Source organism: Pygocentrus nattereri, chromosome 20 (genome assembly GCF_015220715.1).
Source record: "Pygocentrus nattereri isolate fPygNat1 chromosome 20, fPygNat1.pri, whole genome shotgun sequence".
NCBI lineage: Eukaryota > Metazoa > Chordata > Actinopteri > Characiformes > Serrasalmidae > Pygocentrus > Pygocentrus nattereri.
Genome location: NC_051230.1, coordinates 25,717,286 through 25,736,543, shown reverse-complemented (window position 1 = coordinate 25,736,543; position 19,258 = coordinate 25,717,286). Strand labels below are relative to the sequence as shown.

General features: G+C 39.8%; 1 protein-coding gene across 7 annotated transcripts in view; it reads left to right on the top strand.

Annotated features, from left to right (window-relative positions):
- Positions 1 to 19,258, top strand: part of LOC108437401 (probable E3 ubiquitin-protein ligase HECTD4) — a 123,977-nt gene that overhangs the window by 43,927 nt on the left and 60,792 nt on the right. For all 7 annotated transcript variants that reach the window (XM_037531309.1, XM_037531306.1, XM_037531307.1 and 4 more), the window contains 12 exons: positions 705 to 793; positions 3,637 to 3,806; positions 4,325 to 4,460; positions 4,627 to 4,771; positions 5,987 to 6,153; positions 9,631 to 9,777; positions 10,018 to 10,202; positions 11,822 to 11,975; positions 12,268 to 12,548; positions 14,689 to 14,878; positions 15,714 to 15,795; positions 16,075 to 16,277. In XM_037531309.1, the coding sequence (XP_037387206.1) occupies positions 705 to 793; positions 3,637 to 3,806; positions 4,325 to 4,460; positions 4,627 to 4,771; positions 5,987 to 6,153; positions 9,631 to 9,777; positions 10,018 to 10,202; positions 11,822 to 11,975; positions 12,268 to 12,548; positions 14,689 to 14,878; positions 15,714 to 15,795; positions 16,075 to 16,277 (1,949 nt within the window). The remainder of the gene's footprint in view (positions 1 to 704; positions 794 to 3,636; positions 3,807 to 4,324; positions 4,461 to 4,626; positions 4,772 to 5,986; positions 6,154 to 9,630; positions 9,778 to 10,017; positions 10,203 to 11,821; positions 11,976 to 12,267; positions 12,549 to 14,688; positions 14,879 to 15,713; positions 15,796 to 16,074; positions 16,278 to 19,258) is intronic.

Below are 19,258 nucleotides of genomic sequence, written 5' to 3'. Positions count from 1 at the left end.
AGTCTCCAACAATCCTAAAATGTCATTACGTACCTGACAGTTGATGTCAAAGTACATGCATATACCATCAAAACAAGACTGCGCTAGTTTGATTTTCATGAAGCATGTGCAAGGAGGAAACCTTTGCTGTCAAAAAAATAAATAAATAAATAAATTGTTAGGGCAACACTAAAGTTTGCCAGAGAACATACAGACAAATATCAGAACATCAGGAAAAATACACTTTGGACAGATAAATACAGGTGATCCAGATAAAACCAAGCTTATTTGGTTATAATAACAGAAGACATGCGTGACGCAAACTAAACCCAGAGACACACAATGCCTGGGTCTTTTCAGCCAAAGGGGGAAATACCAGCTATTAGGGCATAAGGTGTCCTAACTTTTTCCTCAATAGGTATTGGCATTTTTTAAAATTTGTTGTTAAAAATAAGAAGTCAAGTTGTCATTGTTTTTGTGGTGCAATTTTAATCTTATACATAATGTTTGAAAGAAGATCAGATATGTCCATATTTCTTGATAGGGAACTAACCATTTAATGGTGTCCTAATTTTTACACATGACCGTGTACACTAATGTAGAGGAGATTAAGCGGTATGATTTGAAACTTACTATGTTCACTCACTAAATCAAATTTTTATTTCAAAACGGTGAGGAAAATTTATATAGAAAATTCATATGATTTATTTATTTATTTTTACCAGAGCAAAATGAAGGAGCTTGAACTTCTTTGTTCTCTAAAGGAGGTTCCTTTAGACTGGAGTGATCTAGAGAATGTAGTGATGGCATTAAGGTAAGTTACAAACCTTGGATTTTAAATGATACTTTTCTTTTGATTATTAAAAAAAAAAAAAAGAAAGAAAAGAAAATTTTTCTCTAAAGAGCTCCTGCTGTTGTTTTGTACTGTCCCCTGGTTCACTGAAAATATAATAGATGTTTTGGGATCACAGTATGTTACTTTCTATCTTTAGTTCTAAGTTAATCTCTGACGAGTTCAATAAAAGATCTTATGACATCTAATCTATGTTAGAAAATCCAAAGCTACTCAGTTGAAATAATCATTTGTTCTGTCTGCTGCAAAGCAACTGATATATGCGAGATATAAATTGTTGTGGTACTTACTGAGTGGATATTTCCCTGCATTCGCAGCTTCAGACTGAGGGATGCATACCAAATGAGTCAATATGTGACTGTGTGCATGTGATGTCACTGAGGCTGTATCATCCCATGACACACTGGAGGCTTTCTCCAGTCTCTTCTTGCGATCAGATAAACCTTGAGTTTTTAAACGTTTTTGTCTACTAGCTGTTGTCAGCGACTCCTTGTCTGACCACACCTGAGCATCTCAGTTTAGGCTCAGACCACTGAGGATTGCAGCTTTCTCTTTACCTCGAGAGAGCTCGAGCGTAGCCACCAGACTAGCAGAGCTTTCAGATAAGTCTCTCAGGCTGCACAAGCCCCAGCTCCCATATTGGAATTGGAATTTTTTTTACACTGTGGCGAGTTTGTGTGCCTCGGGTACCGTGGTGCTGGGACCACAGATCAGCTACCGTGGTGCTGTGTGCAAAGAAAGATAAGTGGCCCCCAGATGGAGTGGGGAAAATGCATAGGAAAATCTGGTCTATTGTATTACTTAAACAGATGGCCTTAGCTCAGCTAAGAACCTTTTTAATGGAACTTACTAACAAGTTTAAAACTCTCAGATTATGACAGTCCTTACAGTTTCTCATGTCCAGGACAATGATGGGTCAGTTGCCCTCATGCAGAGAGGTAGTGACAACAGATGCATCTACCGCAGGATGGGGTGCAGTGTAGTGGCACAGGTGTATTCAGGTCGATTAGTCAGTAAACACTGCCTAGGAAAATATCAGCCACCTTGAGTTGTGAAACTCATGACCAACCCAACAATGGCAGTCTCACAGCCCCGGTCAGTATGATTTAGGGCAAATTTGGATCTATGGTTCTCAGAATGGGACGCTCCAGCCCATGGCTGGCCAAGGCAGCTTCTGTATGTGTTTCTTCCACTGCCACTCATTCCAGTTGTCCTAGACAGAGTTCAGAGAGAAGATTATTGGGTCCTCTTGGTAACCCCATAGTGGCCAAGACATCCATGGTTTCCTCTGCTTCTGTCTTTATTACAGGGCTTTCCATGTATAGAAGGACCTTCACTCCCAGCTGGAGGGCCAGGTGTAGCAACCACAACTGGAGTTATCCAAGGGCCTTTAGGACTACCACAGATCAGTCACCATGCTGTCCTGGAGTCAGAAATAGGAGTGTTAAAGCTAGAGTTCCTTCAACACATGCCTTCTGTAAGGGCAAGTGGCAGGTGTTCATGGGCTGGTGCTCAAACAGTGCTTTTGTTCCTGCAGGAGCTACTGTGGTTCAAGCGATCTCCCTCTACTTTGAAAATCTATGTTAATTCTCTCTCTTGCCATCTGGCTCCAAGCGACAGCCCATCTCTGGGCTATCACATGTTGATTGTGGCTTTTTGAATAGGGCATAGAGACTTCCTCAACCCCACCTGACCTTGATGCTGCCCTGAGAGCCCCCATTGTGCTGGACTACATATGCAACATTCTGTTGGTGCAAACTGTTTGTACAAAACCTTGTGACTGTTACTGAAAACCGTGCTTTTGATCTCTGTAGCCACAGCAAAGCGCAAGTGAGAGCTACATGCATTATCAGTCAGCCCCCTGTGTCTGCAGTGGGTTACAGACAATGGGAAAGTGATGTTGAGGCCAAACCTGGCTTTCCTGCTGAAAATTCTTAGTCCTGTGTTTTATTAACTAGTCCATTAGCCTGGTGGCATATACTGACCAGTCAGACCCCAGTAGACAGCTTTTATGTCCCGTCAGGGCTTTGAAGTGCTACCTTTGCTGCTGTGAAGGTGCAGAAGACAGAGCAGCAGTTCATATGCTTTACGGAAGCCAAACATGGCTCTCCACTCTCAAAGTAGCGTCTTTCACACTGGCTAATTAAGGTAATTGAGCTGGCTTACACAGCTGCTATTCATTCATTCCGCTCCTGCTACTTGCCACACCATCAGGGGAGTCTCCACCTCCTGGTTCACATTGAAAGGGGTTCCTGTTGTTGAAATCTGTGCATCATCCACATGCTCTACACCCTGCACTTTTTCTTGATTCTGTAATGTCAAAGTTGCAGTGTCATCAGACCTAATGCCGGCTGTCTTGTCCCATCACATGGACGGAGTGTGACTGTGTGGGCAAAGTCATCCACTTAGGAAATACAAAATATAATGCTAGTTACGAATCTAACTGTGGTTATGTCAGTACTGGATGACCACCAGGATTCCTGGTACTGGTCCTGGTCCAGAATTCTTGTAATTAGTTAAAACTGAAGTTTTAAGGAAACAATAATTATGACAGTAGCTGGGTTAAATAGTCATGACTTGAACAAGTAGAAATTACGACACTGTTACACTAATATGAAATCATCATACTGAAACTCTTTGGGTGGAATTCCGATGATGGCTTTCTTTCACTGCTAATGTGTACCGTCATATTCAGATTCTTATACTGTTTACTTGCTGTTAATAGTTTGGCTGTAGAATAATCTGGTTTGTGTGTGTGTGTGTGTGTGTGTGTGTGTGTGTGTGTGTGTGTGTGTGTGTTACAGAGAAAAATTTTTTCAGGAGATCAACTCCACACAGCAGTCTATAAGTACAGTCCCTCTGGCCAAAACCAAAGCCTTAGTTAAGAGCTTGATGAATCGCTCAGAGCTTCTCCTCCATGTTACCATTGCTCCACACTGCAGGAGTGTCACCTCAACACCGACAAGCACACCAGGTAATTGATGACCTGTAAAATTATATAAAAATACATACACAAACACTTTCATTGAACTCTACATCTCACCATCACATCACATCACACATGAAGACGTTGACAAACACTGTGTGCAAACAAATATATAAACTCACTGAATTGTATTGAACTTAGTGGTAAACGACGAGGCAAAAAGTATTATAATCATGATACTTTAAGACATTTTCATGATATATGATATGCATCACTATTGAGTTTTATAAGACAAAATAAGTTGAAACTGGCTAAATAGAACCTGTAGTGCCACATATAATAATAATAATAATAATAATAATAATAATAATAATAATAATAGTAATAATAATAACTTAAAACGGCAATGACTGTTTTTCACAAATTGCACTGAACTAAATCTGTTTAAACAGGACTTCTTTTGTTCACTTTGCATTGAAATGTAGTTACAGACACAAAGCTGCATCCATGCTTTTACTGATATAGACAGATAAATGTTTTTTTTTATTTTATTTTTTTACTTTTAGCCTGTAAGTCAGTGTCAGACACCAAGACCATGGTTCCTGTGGTGAAGCAGCAAGTCTTCCTGCGCAGTATGTCTGCTCCCTCTGATCTAGAAATGATTGCAAACCAAGACCTGGAGTTCACACATGGAACACAGAGGTGAGATGCTGAAATTACAAATAATTATAGAATTCTGGGACAGATAGTTCCCTCATATATACAAATTATTTTTGTGTATGAATATAAGACAGATGTTGGTATGACTAGCTAAGGAACAAAAATGCAGTTTCTTGCACTGACCTACACAATGTACCCTATCCTATAGGAGACGTCATCACCCCACCAGTCACAGAAGCACCTCTTTTACATTGCTGCAATCTTTGGCCATTGAAGACAGCAGAGACAAACCAACCTACAGTGTTCTGCTGGGACAGCTCTTTGCTTTCATAGGCACTACACCTGACCAAGCAGTGAGTATACTGATGACGTTTTTGTCTAGACATGCAGTAAGTAATGCTTAACTCGGGTATATATTTTGAAATTCTCTTGGAGGTGCCCTCTGAGCACTCATATTGGATTAATCTGGGCAGTATTCCAGAAAGGAGAATTGATTAGAAAAGTTGACTAACTTTAGCCTAAAGTAAGGCTTTTCCCTGACATTCCCTTCATTTGGACAGGACTTGATCTTTGACCTAAAGAGGGACAGTCATGTTTGGCTGTGTTTTAGTGTCAGAAGTTGTTGTGTCATGCCAGAGATTTGAAAAAGGAAAAAAAAAGCATAAAAGCCATTTCAGAGAATAAAAGGCATTGGGTTTAAAGAGCACTCAGCTCCCACAAAACACCTTGGCCTATATACTCAATTTCACTAGCTCAACCTCTTTAAACTTCTAAACAGAAATGGTTGATGCAACCAGGCCAGGAATACAGAGCTAGCAATAACACGAGCAGATCATGTATTTTTGGAGATGACTTAGTCTAGCAACACATTTACATTTTCAGACCAGTAGTGGTGGAATGTGAAGCATTTTTAACACACTATGCTTATTTATAGCGGCCACCCACTTATTACTTCTTGCACTTTCAGTGGTGTGTTTATTCTTGCACATTCTTAAATGGCACACATTTCTGGCAAAAGTTTATTAATTTCACAGAAAATGTAGCTCTATACCAAAAGTAGTGATGATGAACCCACGGTTGTTGAGGGCCATAGCTATGCGGTGCAGTGGCAATATAGCCATGCCCCCAGTGAGCTGAAAAAAATGAAGATGGGAGACATACGGATCAAACTTGATAGGTTCTGGAATAAAACCATTAAGTGTCTCTGAAACTACGCTGTAAAATGTCATGATTTTTGTTCTGAATGTTTATTCATGGGGCTGCGACATGGATGAAGAGTATTTGTCAGCTTGACTCTTCCCCTTTTAAGTTATCTCAAATTTAGCTAAGTGAAATAACATAGTTTTAGTAAGAATAGATGTGCCAGAATTCTGTGTAGGCAGTAAAAGAAGTTTAGAGTAATGAGCAGAATCAGATTTAAAGTAGTTGATAAGAAGAATCAGGTAAAACATCTTTAATTTACAGATTTAATGAAACGTAAAGTTTAGTGCGCAGAATATGATGTAATGTATATTTCCCATGGTTGAAATGTTAGAACATAATATTTAACTCTGATTTTAATCATGTAGGTGTCCAGCAGTAGTTTTCTGGCTGCAGCTCAGACACGCTGGAGGAGAGGCAGCACCAGGAAGCAGGCTCTTGTCCACATGAGAGAGCTCCTAACTGCTGCTGTTCGAGTGGGTGGAGTAACTCACCTAGTGGGCCCTGTGACCATGGTGTTGCAGGGTGGGCCCAGGTATGTTTAACTGGCTTATATACACCAATCAGCCATAACGTTAAAACTGCCTCCTTGTTTCTACACTCATTGTCCCATTTTATCAGCACCACTTACTATATACTCTTTGTCCATTCACTGTCCACTGTATTAGACACACTTCCTTTGTTGGTTTACTTCGTAGTTATGAAGTCAGGGACAGTAGCTCATCTGTTGCTGCTCAGTTTGTGTTTGTCATCAGTGGTTGTAGTACGCTGCATACAGGACTGGGTATGTTTGGTTGGTGGACTGTTTTCAGTCCAGCAGTGACACTGAGGTGTTTAAAACCTCCAGCAGAACTGCTGTGTCTGATCCACTTATACCAGTACCAACAGACTAACATGCCACCATCACGTCAGTGTCACTGAACTGAACTGAAAATGATAGACCACTCAAATAATCCTGTGAGGGTCCATTGAAGAACAAGGTAAAAGCAAATACTACCAATAATGCTAAGTGCACACTAATTATACACTATATTGCTAAAAGTATTCACTCACCTGTCCAAATCATTGAATTCACGTGTTCCAATCACTTCCATGGCGACAGGTGTATAAAACCAAGCACCTAGACATGTAGACTACTTCTACAAACTTACTTCTATCATACATCTTCATGAAAGAATGGGTCGCTCTCAGAAGCTCTGTGAATTCCAGCATGGTACTGTGATAGGATGCCACCTGTGCAACAAGTCCAGTCGTGAAATTTCCTTGCTACTTAATATTAGTGGAAGCGATTGGGATCGACAGCAACTCAGTGGGGTCAGCAGATGCTGAGGTAGCGCGCAGAGGTCACCAACGTTTTGCAGAGTCAATCACTACAGACCTCTAAACTTCATGTGGCCTTCAGATTAGCTCAAGAGCTTCATGGAATGGGTTTCCATGGCCGATCAGCTGCATCCAAGCTTTATATCACCAAGCGCAATGTAAAGCGTCGAAGGCAGTGGTAAAGCACGCTGCCAATGGACTCTAGAGCAGTGGACACGTTCTCCGGAGTGACTAATTGCGCTTCTCCATCTGGCAATCCAATGGACGAGTCTGGGTTTGACGGTTGTTAGGAGAGCGGTATTTGTCTGACTGCATTGTGCCAAGTATAAAGTTTGGTGGAGGGGGGTTTATGGTGTGGGATTATTTTTCAGGAGTTGGGCTTGGCCCCTTAGTTCCAGTGAAAGGAACTCTTAATGCTTCAGCAGACCAAGAGATTTTGGACAATTTCATGCTCCCAACTTTGTGGGAACAGTTTGGGGACGGCCCCCTTCTTGTTCCAACATGACTGCGCACCAGTGCACAAAGCAAGGTCCATAAAGACATGGATGAGTGAGTTTGGTGTGGAAGAACTTGACTGGCCTGCACAGAGTCCTGACCTCAACCCGATAGAACACCTTTGGGATGAATTAGAGCGGAGATTGTGAGCCAGGCTTTCTTGTCCAACATCAATGTCTGACCTCACAAATTCTCTTCTGGAAGAATGGTCAAAAATTCCATTAAACACACTCCTAAACCTTGTGGGAAGCCTTTCCAGAAGAGTTGAAGCTGTTACAGCTGCAAAGGGTGGGCCGACATCATGTTAAACCCTATGGATTAAGAGTGAGATGTCACTCAAGTTCATATGCATGTGAAGGCAGACAAGCGAATACATTTGGCAATATAGTATATATTCCAATAAGGTATACATTGTTTGACTAACAAGCCTTTCTAGCTTTTCTTCAGTTTGCTTTAGTGTTCAGTTGATGGCTAGTATGGGTGTAACAAGGGACCTTAGTGACACTGAACCTGAGGTATTTTTAGGCATGCTGCTTGTCCTATCATATCCTATCATCCTATACGGCAATCGTCCTGGGCTTTTCATGCACTATGTTAACAGTTTATTAGGTATAGTGCAAAAAAAAACTCTTTACACAAGAAATGGCTGGAGGATTGTGTAAACTGAGTAAAATTGTGAGAATCATTAATGCAGAAATGGGCCACAACCAGGACTATTTGTCATGCTGTGCAATAGAGGTGGGTGATATAGCAAAAATATAACACTGTGATACATGAACAAAGTTTGTTAAAATATTTATTTTTTTAAAATCTCTATTCATATGGAGAAGAACCAGTAGTGCTACTTTTTTAAAAATATGATCAAAACTGAATACGGTGATTTTTTTTTTTTTTATTCTATATTTGGTATACTGTGTTTCATAAGTCCAGGTGAACAGGACTTACTTTGTTCTCTTTTCTAATGAAGTTGCAGTTGGTCAAGTACTGACAGTATCAGAATCAAGCTTTATTGGCCAGGTATGCTACGCATACAAGGAATTTGATTTTGGGTACAGGAGCTCACAGTGCACAGTATCAGACAGACATTCACATATAGGGAATAAGATAAAAATAAATACAAAATAAAGTAAAATAAAAACCTGCATTCCTACTCACTCAGACACACACACGCACGCATGCACTCACGCACACACACACAGTCATACCTGCACAGTATGTTGAGATAAATTGTATTGTGTAAAGTGACATGCTTTATCACAGTAACGCTTTATGTATCTTTGTCATATCGCCCAGCCCTACCATGCAGTATTCAGTAGTAAGGCGTTGTATCCCACAGTCTTATTGGTTTGATAGAATTGATCGTTGAACCATGTTTATGAATATTTATATTAATATTTATTTATTTTAATGGAACAAAATTGTTCAAGCTAATGAAAAACATTACTGATGAACAGTTATTGTCATGGCAAGTAGCAGAAAATGCTATACCCAGAGATCCTGCTTTATCTGGCCACCCTGAGCAGTATTGAAAACATCTTTTGCTAGATGGTGCTATTGGTCTTCTTAACAAATTGGTTTCTTGCATCACTGCTATATAGAACCAAAACCAAAACTCTCTATCTAAGAAAACCATGTGAAATGGATCATCTGTGCTGTGTTAGACTTGTGCACGCATTCATTATTTCAATAATAAACTGGGTATGTTAAGAGCTGATGTCAATTGTGAAAAGTCTAGGTAAGCGGAGACAAGCGGAGCAGTCTCAGCAGGACTGACTAAAACGAAGTTGGGCCTATTTAAATTTTAGCTACATTATTTAGTAATGCAGTTCATTCATTTATTATACTTTTTAAAACCTAAAATTAGAGCTCTAACACAGACAGTTGGGGTTTGACAGTATTACTTCTGACTACTGCCGAGATATAACCACGGCTTTGACAGTAAAGGTTGATATGACTGTCATGAAAAAGGCCATGAATAGCTGCCGTTGCCTGACATGCGGGCAGGCAATCTTGCTGATGCACTGAAGCATGTGTTTTCATAGAACGAGTAGCAGTCTTAGTTGTTCAAATTGAGTTTTTGAATATTTTAATTATCAAATTTATTGAATTTTATTGAAAATTCTGTGCAGCTTTGTTACTGATTTAATTTTTGTGAAACTGTGAAAATCTGAAGTGTGTCCTTGGCGTTTTGTTGAAGGATTGAGGAGCTGACCTGTGGTGGCATGGTGGAGCAGGTTCAGGAGGCCTTTGGAGAGACTATGACTTCTGTAGTGTCTCTGTGTGCTCGCTATCCCATTGCCTGTGCCAACAGCATCGGCCTTCTCTGCATCATCCCTTACACTAGGCAAGTGCTTTACTTTCAAATGAAAAGAGATATTACATTAGCAGCTTGGCATGAATTACTATCAGGACAGTATTTACTAAGGCTGCACACTATGAATCTAATATCTTATGTGACAGAACAGAATATACATTACACACAGTATCTGTGAGTTGTCAGGTTGCAGAATGAAGTGGAATAGAGTAGATTTTGTGATTATGGTTCAAAGCGTGTAACTATTGGAACATGTCTTTGCATCTTCAGGAGTGAGGAGCAGTGTCTGGTGCGCAGTGGTTTGGTTCAGCTCTTGGATCAGCTGTGCAGTCTGAGCAGCCAGAAAGACTGCAGCTCCAGTGAGAAACAAACCAAAAAGCAGAAAGTGGCAACCATGGCTTGGGCTGCCTTTCAAGTGCTGGCCAACCGTTGCATTGAGTGGGAGAAGGTGGAAGGTACTGTCTGATGTGCTATTCCATGTATAGGGTAGTAAGAAGTTAATTTTTATTCTGTGCAATAACTTGTGAAGTATTAACTTAAATCATATAAAACATCTTTAGATGTTTGAGTCAGTATTTTAAGTATTTTATGTTTGACGAGAAGTATGTATGTTCTTCAAAACAGTTTTGTGTGTTTTGTAGGAATGGGCACAGACAATCAACTAACCAAAAACTTGTTCCATATCTTAGTGAGGTAGTAAAGTACTACTTGAAATTTCAAAGTAGATTTTGGGTTGCTAGTACCTGTTCCGAAAAAGAAAAAAATACCAATGCATATTTCACCTACAATTGAATCCATGGCACGGTAGTATTATGAGTATCTTTTCTGATGTTGAGAGAAATTCTGTCAGTCAACATGAATGACTTTGAGTTTCAGGACTTAAGTTTAATCCATGTCCGGGAAAGTGAATTATAGAGACTGGATGACTAGGATCTTCACAAACTTTTTATTATCCTGTAACTATATCTAGCTTTTGATTGTTGATTCATTGTTGTCACAGTTAATGTTTTTTAAGCAGTGGCCTAATTTGCCATATAAGAAACTAAAATAGAGAAAAATAAATAAGAGAAAGTCATACTCTGTTTCTGTTGTATAACTATTATGAATAAATCACAATGTAAAGTGTAAAAGGCTTTCTACAAGATTTTGGAGTGTGTCTGTGGGAATTTTTGCCCATTTATCCAGCTGAGCATTTGTGAGGTCAAACACCAATATTGGACGATAGGGCTTGGCTCCCGATCTCCGTTCTGGTTTATCTCAAAGGTGTTCAGTAGTGTTAAGGTCAGTGGCAGCGGCTATGTGGCAGAGTCGACATCCCATGACATTTATTATGTTTAAAGTGACCAAGCTCGTCAGTTAACTCCATTCTGCTTCCACCAGTGTTTGTGTATGGTGATATGCAAGGATATGCAGATTTTATCCACTTGTTAGCGATGGGTGTAGCTGAAACACCAAAACTCATTAATTAGGAGAGGTGTCTGAATACTTTTGTCTATGTAGTATGTGTGTGTATACATACACATTTATTTATTTATTTATTTAAACGTCAATGTAAGTATATATTTTTGGAATTATGGATCATTTGAAATGGAGTAATACATTGTTATTTACATTGTTTAGCCTTTTTAGCCTGTCCCCATTCTGCTATAGGCTGTTTGCAGTAAAAGCACTTCTTGTCACCAGTGAGTAACACATACGTAAGCCACTATTTTGACAAAGTAAAGTTATCAAAAAATCAAGTACTTGGTTTAGGATAAAAAGTTTCAACACAACTTTCAACACAAGTCAGATATGGATATACAGTTGCTAGAAAAAGAGAAGGAAAAGGGAATATGAACAAACTACAATTTTTACCTGTCTGGCAAAAACAGGCTTCCATAGAAAAAGATGTGAGTAAAATAGGGATATCCTGCTAAATTGGCCACCCTTACCACTGTAAGTTGTCTGTAGACTGATGGTAATTAGTGCCGCTTTTAGTAAATCTGCCTGAAAAAATATTTTGTTCTGTTGTAACTTACTGAGTTTTTTCAGGTGATTTTATTTTCTTTACTTATTTATGTATTGTTTATTTAAGGTGGCTCCACAGATGGAGTGCATTCTGGACTGGCACGCCAGGTGTCCAGTCTGTTGACCAACCACCTGGCAAGAGCTACAGAATGCTGCGGTAATCAAGCAGCCGGAAATGATGCTCTACAGGATGTGCTCAGTCTACTCAATGACCTGTCCAGGTAACCAGTGTGGCAACCTGAAGTCGCCTTTCATGGTCCTGGTCGTCACACAGCTGCAATGTCCACTGAATCGTGCATGCTTAAACATACCATATAATTTTTTTACAAAATGTTCAAGATTGCCACTCAATTTTCATAGTTGTACATATGTAGCTGCTATATTATTTCAGGATTCAGTAGTTCCTACTGGTCAACGCATTTGACCACCATCTTGCTGAGCAATGATATATGAGTTAAAAGGACCATATTTCAGTGTATTCATAGTAACTTTTATCACTTCTCTACCTTTCAGGAGTCACATAGGCAAGGCAATCCTTAGCCAACCAGCCTGTGTCTCTAAGCTCCTTTCACTGCTCCTGGATCAGCGGCCTTCTCCCAAGCTGGTGCTGATTATCTTACAGCTGTGTCGTGCAGCCCTGCCGCTTATGAGCGTGGAGGACTGTGGGAATGTGGTATTGCCTTTCTGGAGCTACTCTATGAACACTCTGGACGCAGAACAACGAGATGCCAGTGACCCAGCCTCCCGCATTGTAGCACTTCTGCTAGCCAAGTTAGCCGACTATGTGGTGCCAGGTGAGAGCTGGGTTAAAGACTAAAGTTAAGTTAAGTTAAGTGATACTTTTTTAATCTCACAACCGGGGAAATTCCACCTCCGCATTTAACCCATCTATGAAGTGAAGCACCACATACACACTAGCGAATACACACACACTAGGGGGCAGTGAGCACACTTGCCCGGAGCGGTGGGCAGCCCTATCCACGGTGCCCGGGGAGCAATTGGGGGTTAGGTGTCTTGCTCAAGGACACCTCAGTCATGGACTCTCGATGCTGGGGATCGAACCGGCAAACTTCCGGTCACAGGGCCAGCTCCCTAACCTCCAGCCCACGACTGCTCCCGAACAGAGTGAAAATAATATGTTTTCTGAAGGCTATATGAAGTTTCTGATTTCATTAGACCGCGACCCTGAGGGAGAAGCGGCTTAGAAAATGGATGGATGAATGATTTCATTAGTTTATGACAAGGATCCACTGATGCTGGAGCCCAGCCCAGTTTGCTAATCGAATAATAACTCACCATCAAGGTTTTAGCCATATGTGTAGTTCTAGTTTTCTTTTCTATCCTTGAAGAGAAACTAATAACACAACTAGATATTTCCTGTAGGATCTGGAAACTGGATAGAAGTAAACAGATTACACAGAATACACCTATTGCCCTATTCTGCCTATTCCGAAAAAAATTAAATAAGCATAGTGACATAGGCAGAAAGATAAAGTCTTTTTACACACCTTTCAAAAGCTGACATTAGCTTCTTCTCTACCAAGTTCTTTTTCAAATTCCACTCTAAATGGTTAACTGTGGCACCATTCAAGGTGGAAAAAAATTCAAATAAGAAGCTGGCAAAAAGTAAGGCAGTTTCAGCTCTAAAATACTCAATTTACTGATACCAACCGTGATAAGTCCACTAAATTTATCAAAGTTGATTAGACTCCCGTCTAATCTCTCGTGCAGTGCTTCTCCAGTGTTGTGTGGTGCAGTTTACTCTGTAAAACAGTTAACATCACCAAAACAACCAAGGCCTATGACAACCTATAGTCTAAAAAAGGAAAAAAAGAAGGATTTAGAAAAAGCAAAGCAAATAATGTGATGTTTAGAAAGCTTTTAGATATATAGAATTTTTTTTATTTTAAGTGCAAACATGGAAGAAAGAAAGACGCAAAGGATGAACAGCATATTCATTTATTAAACTACACTTTTGAATACTGACAATAGATTTCACACAGTTAAAAACTGATATAAATTACCTGAAGTTACAGCCCATCAGCCTCAAGGGCAGAAATTCAATTTGTGTGAAGTTTTCACCATACGTTTATGGGCAAAAATGTCAAGGCATTTTTTTTGAAGGCAGTCTTAACTTTAAGCAGTTGTATTTCTTGTAGAAACATGTTTGGTGAAGAAGAAAAGAAAAAAATTGAATTTGTAAGGAAATACAGTGCTGGCAGGGCAAAAAAATATTGAAAATAAAAGAAAGAAACAATGAAAGATACTAGGAGATACTATTATAACAGTAAAGAATGTGTTGACTGTTACACAAGTGCTCACATTTGCTACATGTCAGTGCCATCTTTTTCCAAAAATAATATTTCTCAGCAGGAGAGAAAAGAAAGACAAACATGTAGTAAAAGAGCATATGACGACGTCCTTAATAAAAGACCCTTTCCAGAAGTGTTCAAAAAAGGATGGAATTTTGTTCTAAAACAGTTTAATAAGTTAAGAATAAAAGGTATGAAATGCAAATTACAGGACAGCGCTTGCTTTGCAGACACCAAAACAAGAAGGTTATTCAGAAAACAGAAACAGAAAGACACTAAGTGTTAATGCTACAATGCTGATACAAGGATCAACAATTTTAGCTATATTGGACCAGTGTAGCTACAGGTTTTCATTGCAAGCAGTGTAATAAAAGGGATAGCAATCCATTGCCCACCTTACAAGCACCGTAATGGAACCTTGGGGCGAAAATCTGATAATAAAATGCATAATATTTAAAAAAAAAAAATTGGAACAACACATTTGACATTCTTAAACTTTGAGTACTGCAGCAGAATTTTTCCATCCTGCACATACACTTGTAATTAAACATTTGCAAATATCCTTTGTCACAAAAATTATATACATAGTTTGACATTGTTTAAGTAATCGTTTCTATCTTAGGCTGCCAGACCCTCCTTTCTCCTGCCTCATCTGAGCCAGATACCAGCATTACTCGTGCTAGCCCCAAAAGCAGTCTCAAGACAGACAAAGATGCTGGAGAAGAGGGAGAAGCTGTGGATGGCAAACTCTCCATCTTCATCCACAAAAGAGAAGACCAGTCTTCCCATGAAGTGCTTCAGCCATTACTCAGGTAAAACATTTCTTTTGTTTTTGTTCTCCCACAAACTGATACAAACCCTGCTCTTAGTAAAAACATTGATCATTAAATTCACCAGACCATGAAGGTATTTTCTTGACATTTCATAACTAGTGGAACAAGTGTAAGGGGTGCATCATTAAGGCTTTTTTTAATAAACCTGCACTGTATTTCCAAAACTAGTGAGTCACTCCATCTAATGTAAATCATTCTATTGAATCATCTAGTGCAAGGTGCACCCACTGCTAATATAGGCATTTAATTGCACACATACTGCTTGTATAATCTCAGACTACATTCTCTGAAGTGATGGAGCATGCATCATCTGATATCTTTGGAATGGGTGGAAGCATTGTTTATGATCCAGAGCTAAAGGCTTCCCAGGATAGATTTTGGAATAAACATTGGATGAACAAGTAGGAGTAGTAGGAGCTGCATCCATTTTGTTGTTTTGATCTTTAATTACTTTGCTGACCATTAATCCAAATATTTTTCATTCCTGCCTAGTAATTGGAGTACTTTCCTGAAGTAAAGATTCCCTAAACAAATATCTAGCAAATGTTTAAATTCAAAGGTGTTTACAAACTTTTAGAAAAAAGTGTTTGTGTGGTATATGGCCTGCTGATGTTCTATGCTATTGTATACTGATATTATAGTACACTATGATCTGTCATGAGTTTTAAGTAGGCTCTTTCCAAGATGCTGATTTCTTTTTCTTTCTTTCTTTCTTTCTTGCTTTCTTTCTTTCTTTCTTTCTTTCTTTCTTTCTTTCTTTCTTTCTTTCTTTCTTTCTTTCCTCTTGCCCCTTATTTATCCCGTCTCCCTGCAGTAGCTCAGAGGGGCGTCCTTTTAGGCTAGGTACTGGAGCAAACATGGAGAAGGTGGTGAAAATGGACAGAGATATGACCAAGGTCTGACTTGTCTTTATAATATGGATAATAGTTACTGTCTGATTGCCACTTAGTATCTGTGGAGGATGCAAAGCCATATATATCATATTATACGTTCAATAATAATATAATACATTTATTATAATCTGCCTGTGTGAAATATACCTGTACCAATGTTTACTTTCCTGAGTGTTTTTTTATCAAAGTATTGTCCAAAATGTAGCTGATTTTAAATATTAAGTTATATTCTCATATTGGTGTAATTGACTTTTTTATATTACTCTCTTTGTCTGTTAAAAGACTGGGAGCTGTGAAGTAATCACAGAGGAGGCCTCAGCAGCCCTGCGCAAGGCCAGTAAGTGGGCTCAATCTGGGCTCATTGTAAGTGTTGGTCCCCCAGTGGAGACCCTCATCCAAGAGACCTCAGGAGGAGCCAATACTGGAGACAAGAAGAAAAGTGCCCAGACTGTGGTATGCAGAGACAGAAATGCTGAACTGGCTAGGTAAGAGAAAATAGATTAAACCTACTACTGATGATCATATGCCTTGTTTTTTCATAAATCCTTTAAAATTTGGGTTACTTCCTGATGATGGTTATATAAGCCTCTTTTCCACTGTAGATTCTAAGGCCCCTCAAGGTTCAACGTTAACTTTTCATCCAACCTGAAAATTCACTGTCCTGATCCAAATCCTTACTGTCCTGAACAAATCTTTGTATTTTAAGGTGTTATACATAAGCACACACAAATATATTTAGTTAAGGTTATTTATTCATAAAATAAAACATTTTTAACCAAACTACCACTAATTTATATTATAAATTAATTTGCATTAAAGTTATCAATAATCTTAGCGTTAGCATTTGCACGCACAAGTTAGCAAATATTACCTTACACTCTGCAAGCCATGTCAGTACAATACTGTCTACCGAGTTCCAGTTCATTTTTAATTTGAAGGTCTTTTTCATGTGGGTAGTCAGTGAGGTCATTCTCTTTTAACTCTATGATATGCTGTTGTCTGCTTCACTGTTCATCCATTGTATGCACATGTCGAGTCACCCAGATACGCTTAGCAGCTTTTTTCACTGCTACGCATGCAGTGTTTTCTGTTTTCTAAAAGTTGTAAAAAAGAACTACTTTCTTCTGCCTTGTTAGGATATTCCCTACAAACTTTACCGAACATCTCAGGTACAGAGGGGTCAAAATCAACCAATGAGAACTGAGTTTTCCATATGGGAATGAAGCTGTGAACTCGCTTTGCTGTATTTGCACTTCTTCAACATTTTCCTGCACGCCTTGCTGTAACGTCATTTGTCAATAAGAGAGACCAATGGGTTGTTTTAACTGGATGCACAAATTGATGAGACATTTTTCTTGTATGGCAAGGGGTTAATATATTCAAGTGAATTGAGTTTGGCCTCAGTTATGTTGTTTTGTTAGCACACTACAGCCCCACCACAACATGAACTTGCCCAATTGGGCAAGTGACTTTTTTCGTGCTATCACTTCGTGTTTTATATGTCATTATTGTTGAACCCTGGCCATACTGTGACTTTCTGCACTGGTAAAGACTCATGAGACTGGTTGTAGTTTCTTTTCCATCTGCTGTGCTTCTAAATCAGAACCAGGTTAATACTGAAGAAAACTAAACAAAAGAGTGGCTAACTGCAAAAAGCCTAACAAGCCTAGACACACACACACTATAAAACACGTGTGATTCCATTTGTCATTGCAACAGAATTCTTTTAGATTTGTTATCTATATGGATGTTATTTTGAGCATCAGTTACTGAAGCTGAAATCTTTGGCACCAGACATTGGAATTTGTGCTCTCAGACATGTTTATACTTGAAATGGGTGATTTTTAGGCATCGTTTCATCAGGGCCAACCAGTACCGCGATGGCAGGTACTGTGCTCATGTGTTAGCATAGCCCAGCAGGGTACAGCTTAAAACACTCCTGAACAGGTTCAGTTTTGGCTTCTTATAATTCCAACACCAGTTAGATTAAAATTTTCAATGGTGTGTTCTTGTGATAGCAGAGCACCAGTTAGTCGCATCAAACTCAATATACAGCCATTAATGTCTAAACCACCGGCAACAAAAGTGAGTACACCCCTATGAGACAGTTCCTGAAGTGTCAATATTTTGTGTGGCCACCATTATTTTCCAGAGCTGCCTTAACTCTCCTGGGCATGGAGTTTACCAGAGCTTCACAGGTTGCCACTGGAATGCTTTTCCACTCCTCCATGACGACATTACGGAGCTGGTGGATATTCGAGAATTTGCGCTCCTCCACCTTCCGCTTGAGGATGCCCCAATGATGTTCTATTGGGTTTAGGTCTGGAGACATGCTTGGCCAGTCCATCACCTTTACCCTCAGCTTCTTCAATAAAGCAGTGGTCATCTTAGAGGTGTGTTTGGGGTCATTATCATGCTGAAACACTGCCCTGCGACCCAGTTTCCGGAGGGAGGGGATCATGATCTGCTTCAGTATTTCACAGCACATATTGGAGTTCATGTGTCCCTCAATGAAATGTAACTCCCCAACACCTGCTGCACCCATGCAGCCCCAGACCATGACATTCCCACCACCATGCTTGACTGTAGGCATGACACACTTATCTTTGTACACCTCACCTGATTGCCGCCACACATGCTTGAGACCATCTGAACCAAACAAATTAATCTTGGTCTCATCAGACCATAAGACATGGTTCCAGTAATCCATGTCCTTTGTTGACATGTCTTCAGCAAACTGTTTGCGGGCTTTCTTGTGTACAGACTTCAGAAGAGGCTTCCTTCTGGGGTGACATGCATGCCATGCAGACCAATTTGATGTAGTGTGCAGCGTATGGTCTGAGCACTGACAGGCTGACCCCCCCACCTCTTCAATCTCTGCAGCAATGCTGACAGCACTCCTGCGCCTATCTTTCAAAGACAGCATTTGGATGTGACGCTGAGCATGTGCACTCAGCTTCCTTGGACGACCAACACAAGGTCTGTTCTGAGTGGACCCTGCTCTTTTAAAACGCTGGATGATCTTGGCCACTGTGCTGCAGCTCAGTTTCAGGGTGTTGGCAATCTTCTTGTAGCCTTGGCCATCTTCATGTAGCGCAACAATTCATCTTTTAAGATCCTCAGAGTTCTTTGTCATGAGGTGCCATGTTGGAACTTTCAGTGACCAGTATGAGAGAGGGTGAGAGCTGTACTACAAATTTGAACACACCTGCTCCCTATGCACACCTGAGACCTAGTAACACTAACGAGTCACATGACATTTTGGCAGGGAAAATGACAAGCAGTGCTCAATTTGGACATTTAGGGGTGTAGTCTCATAGGGGTGTACTCACTTTTGCTGCTGGTGGTTTAGACATTAAAGGCTGCATATTGAGTTATTTTGAGGGAAGAATAAATTTACACTGTTATATAAGCTGCACACAGACGACTTTTCATTGTGTCAAAGTGTCATTTTGTCAGTGTTGTC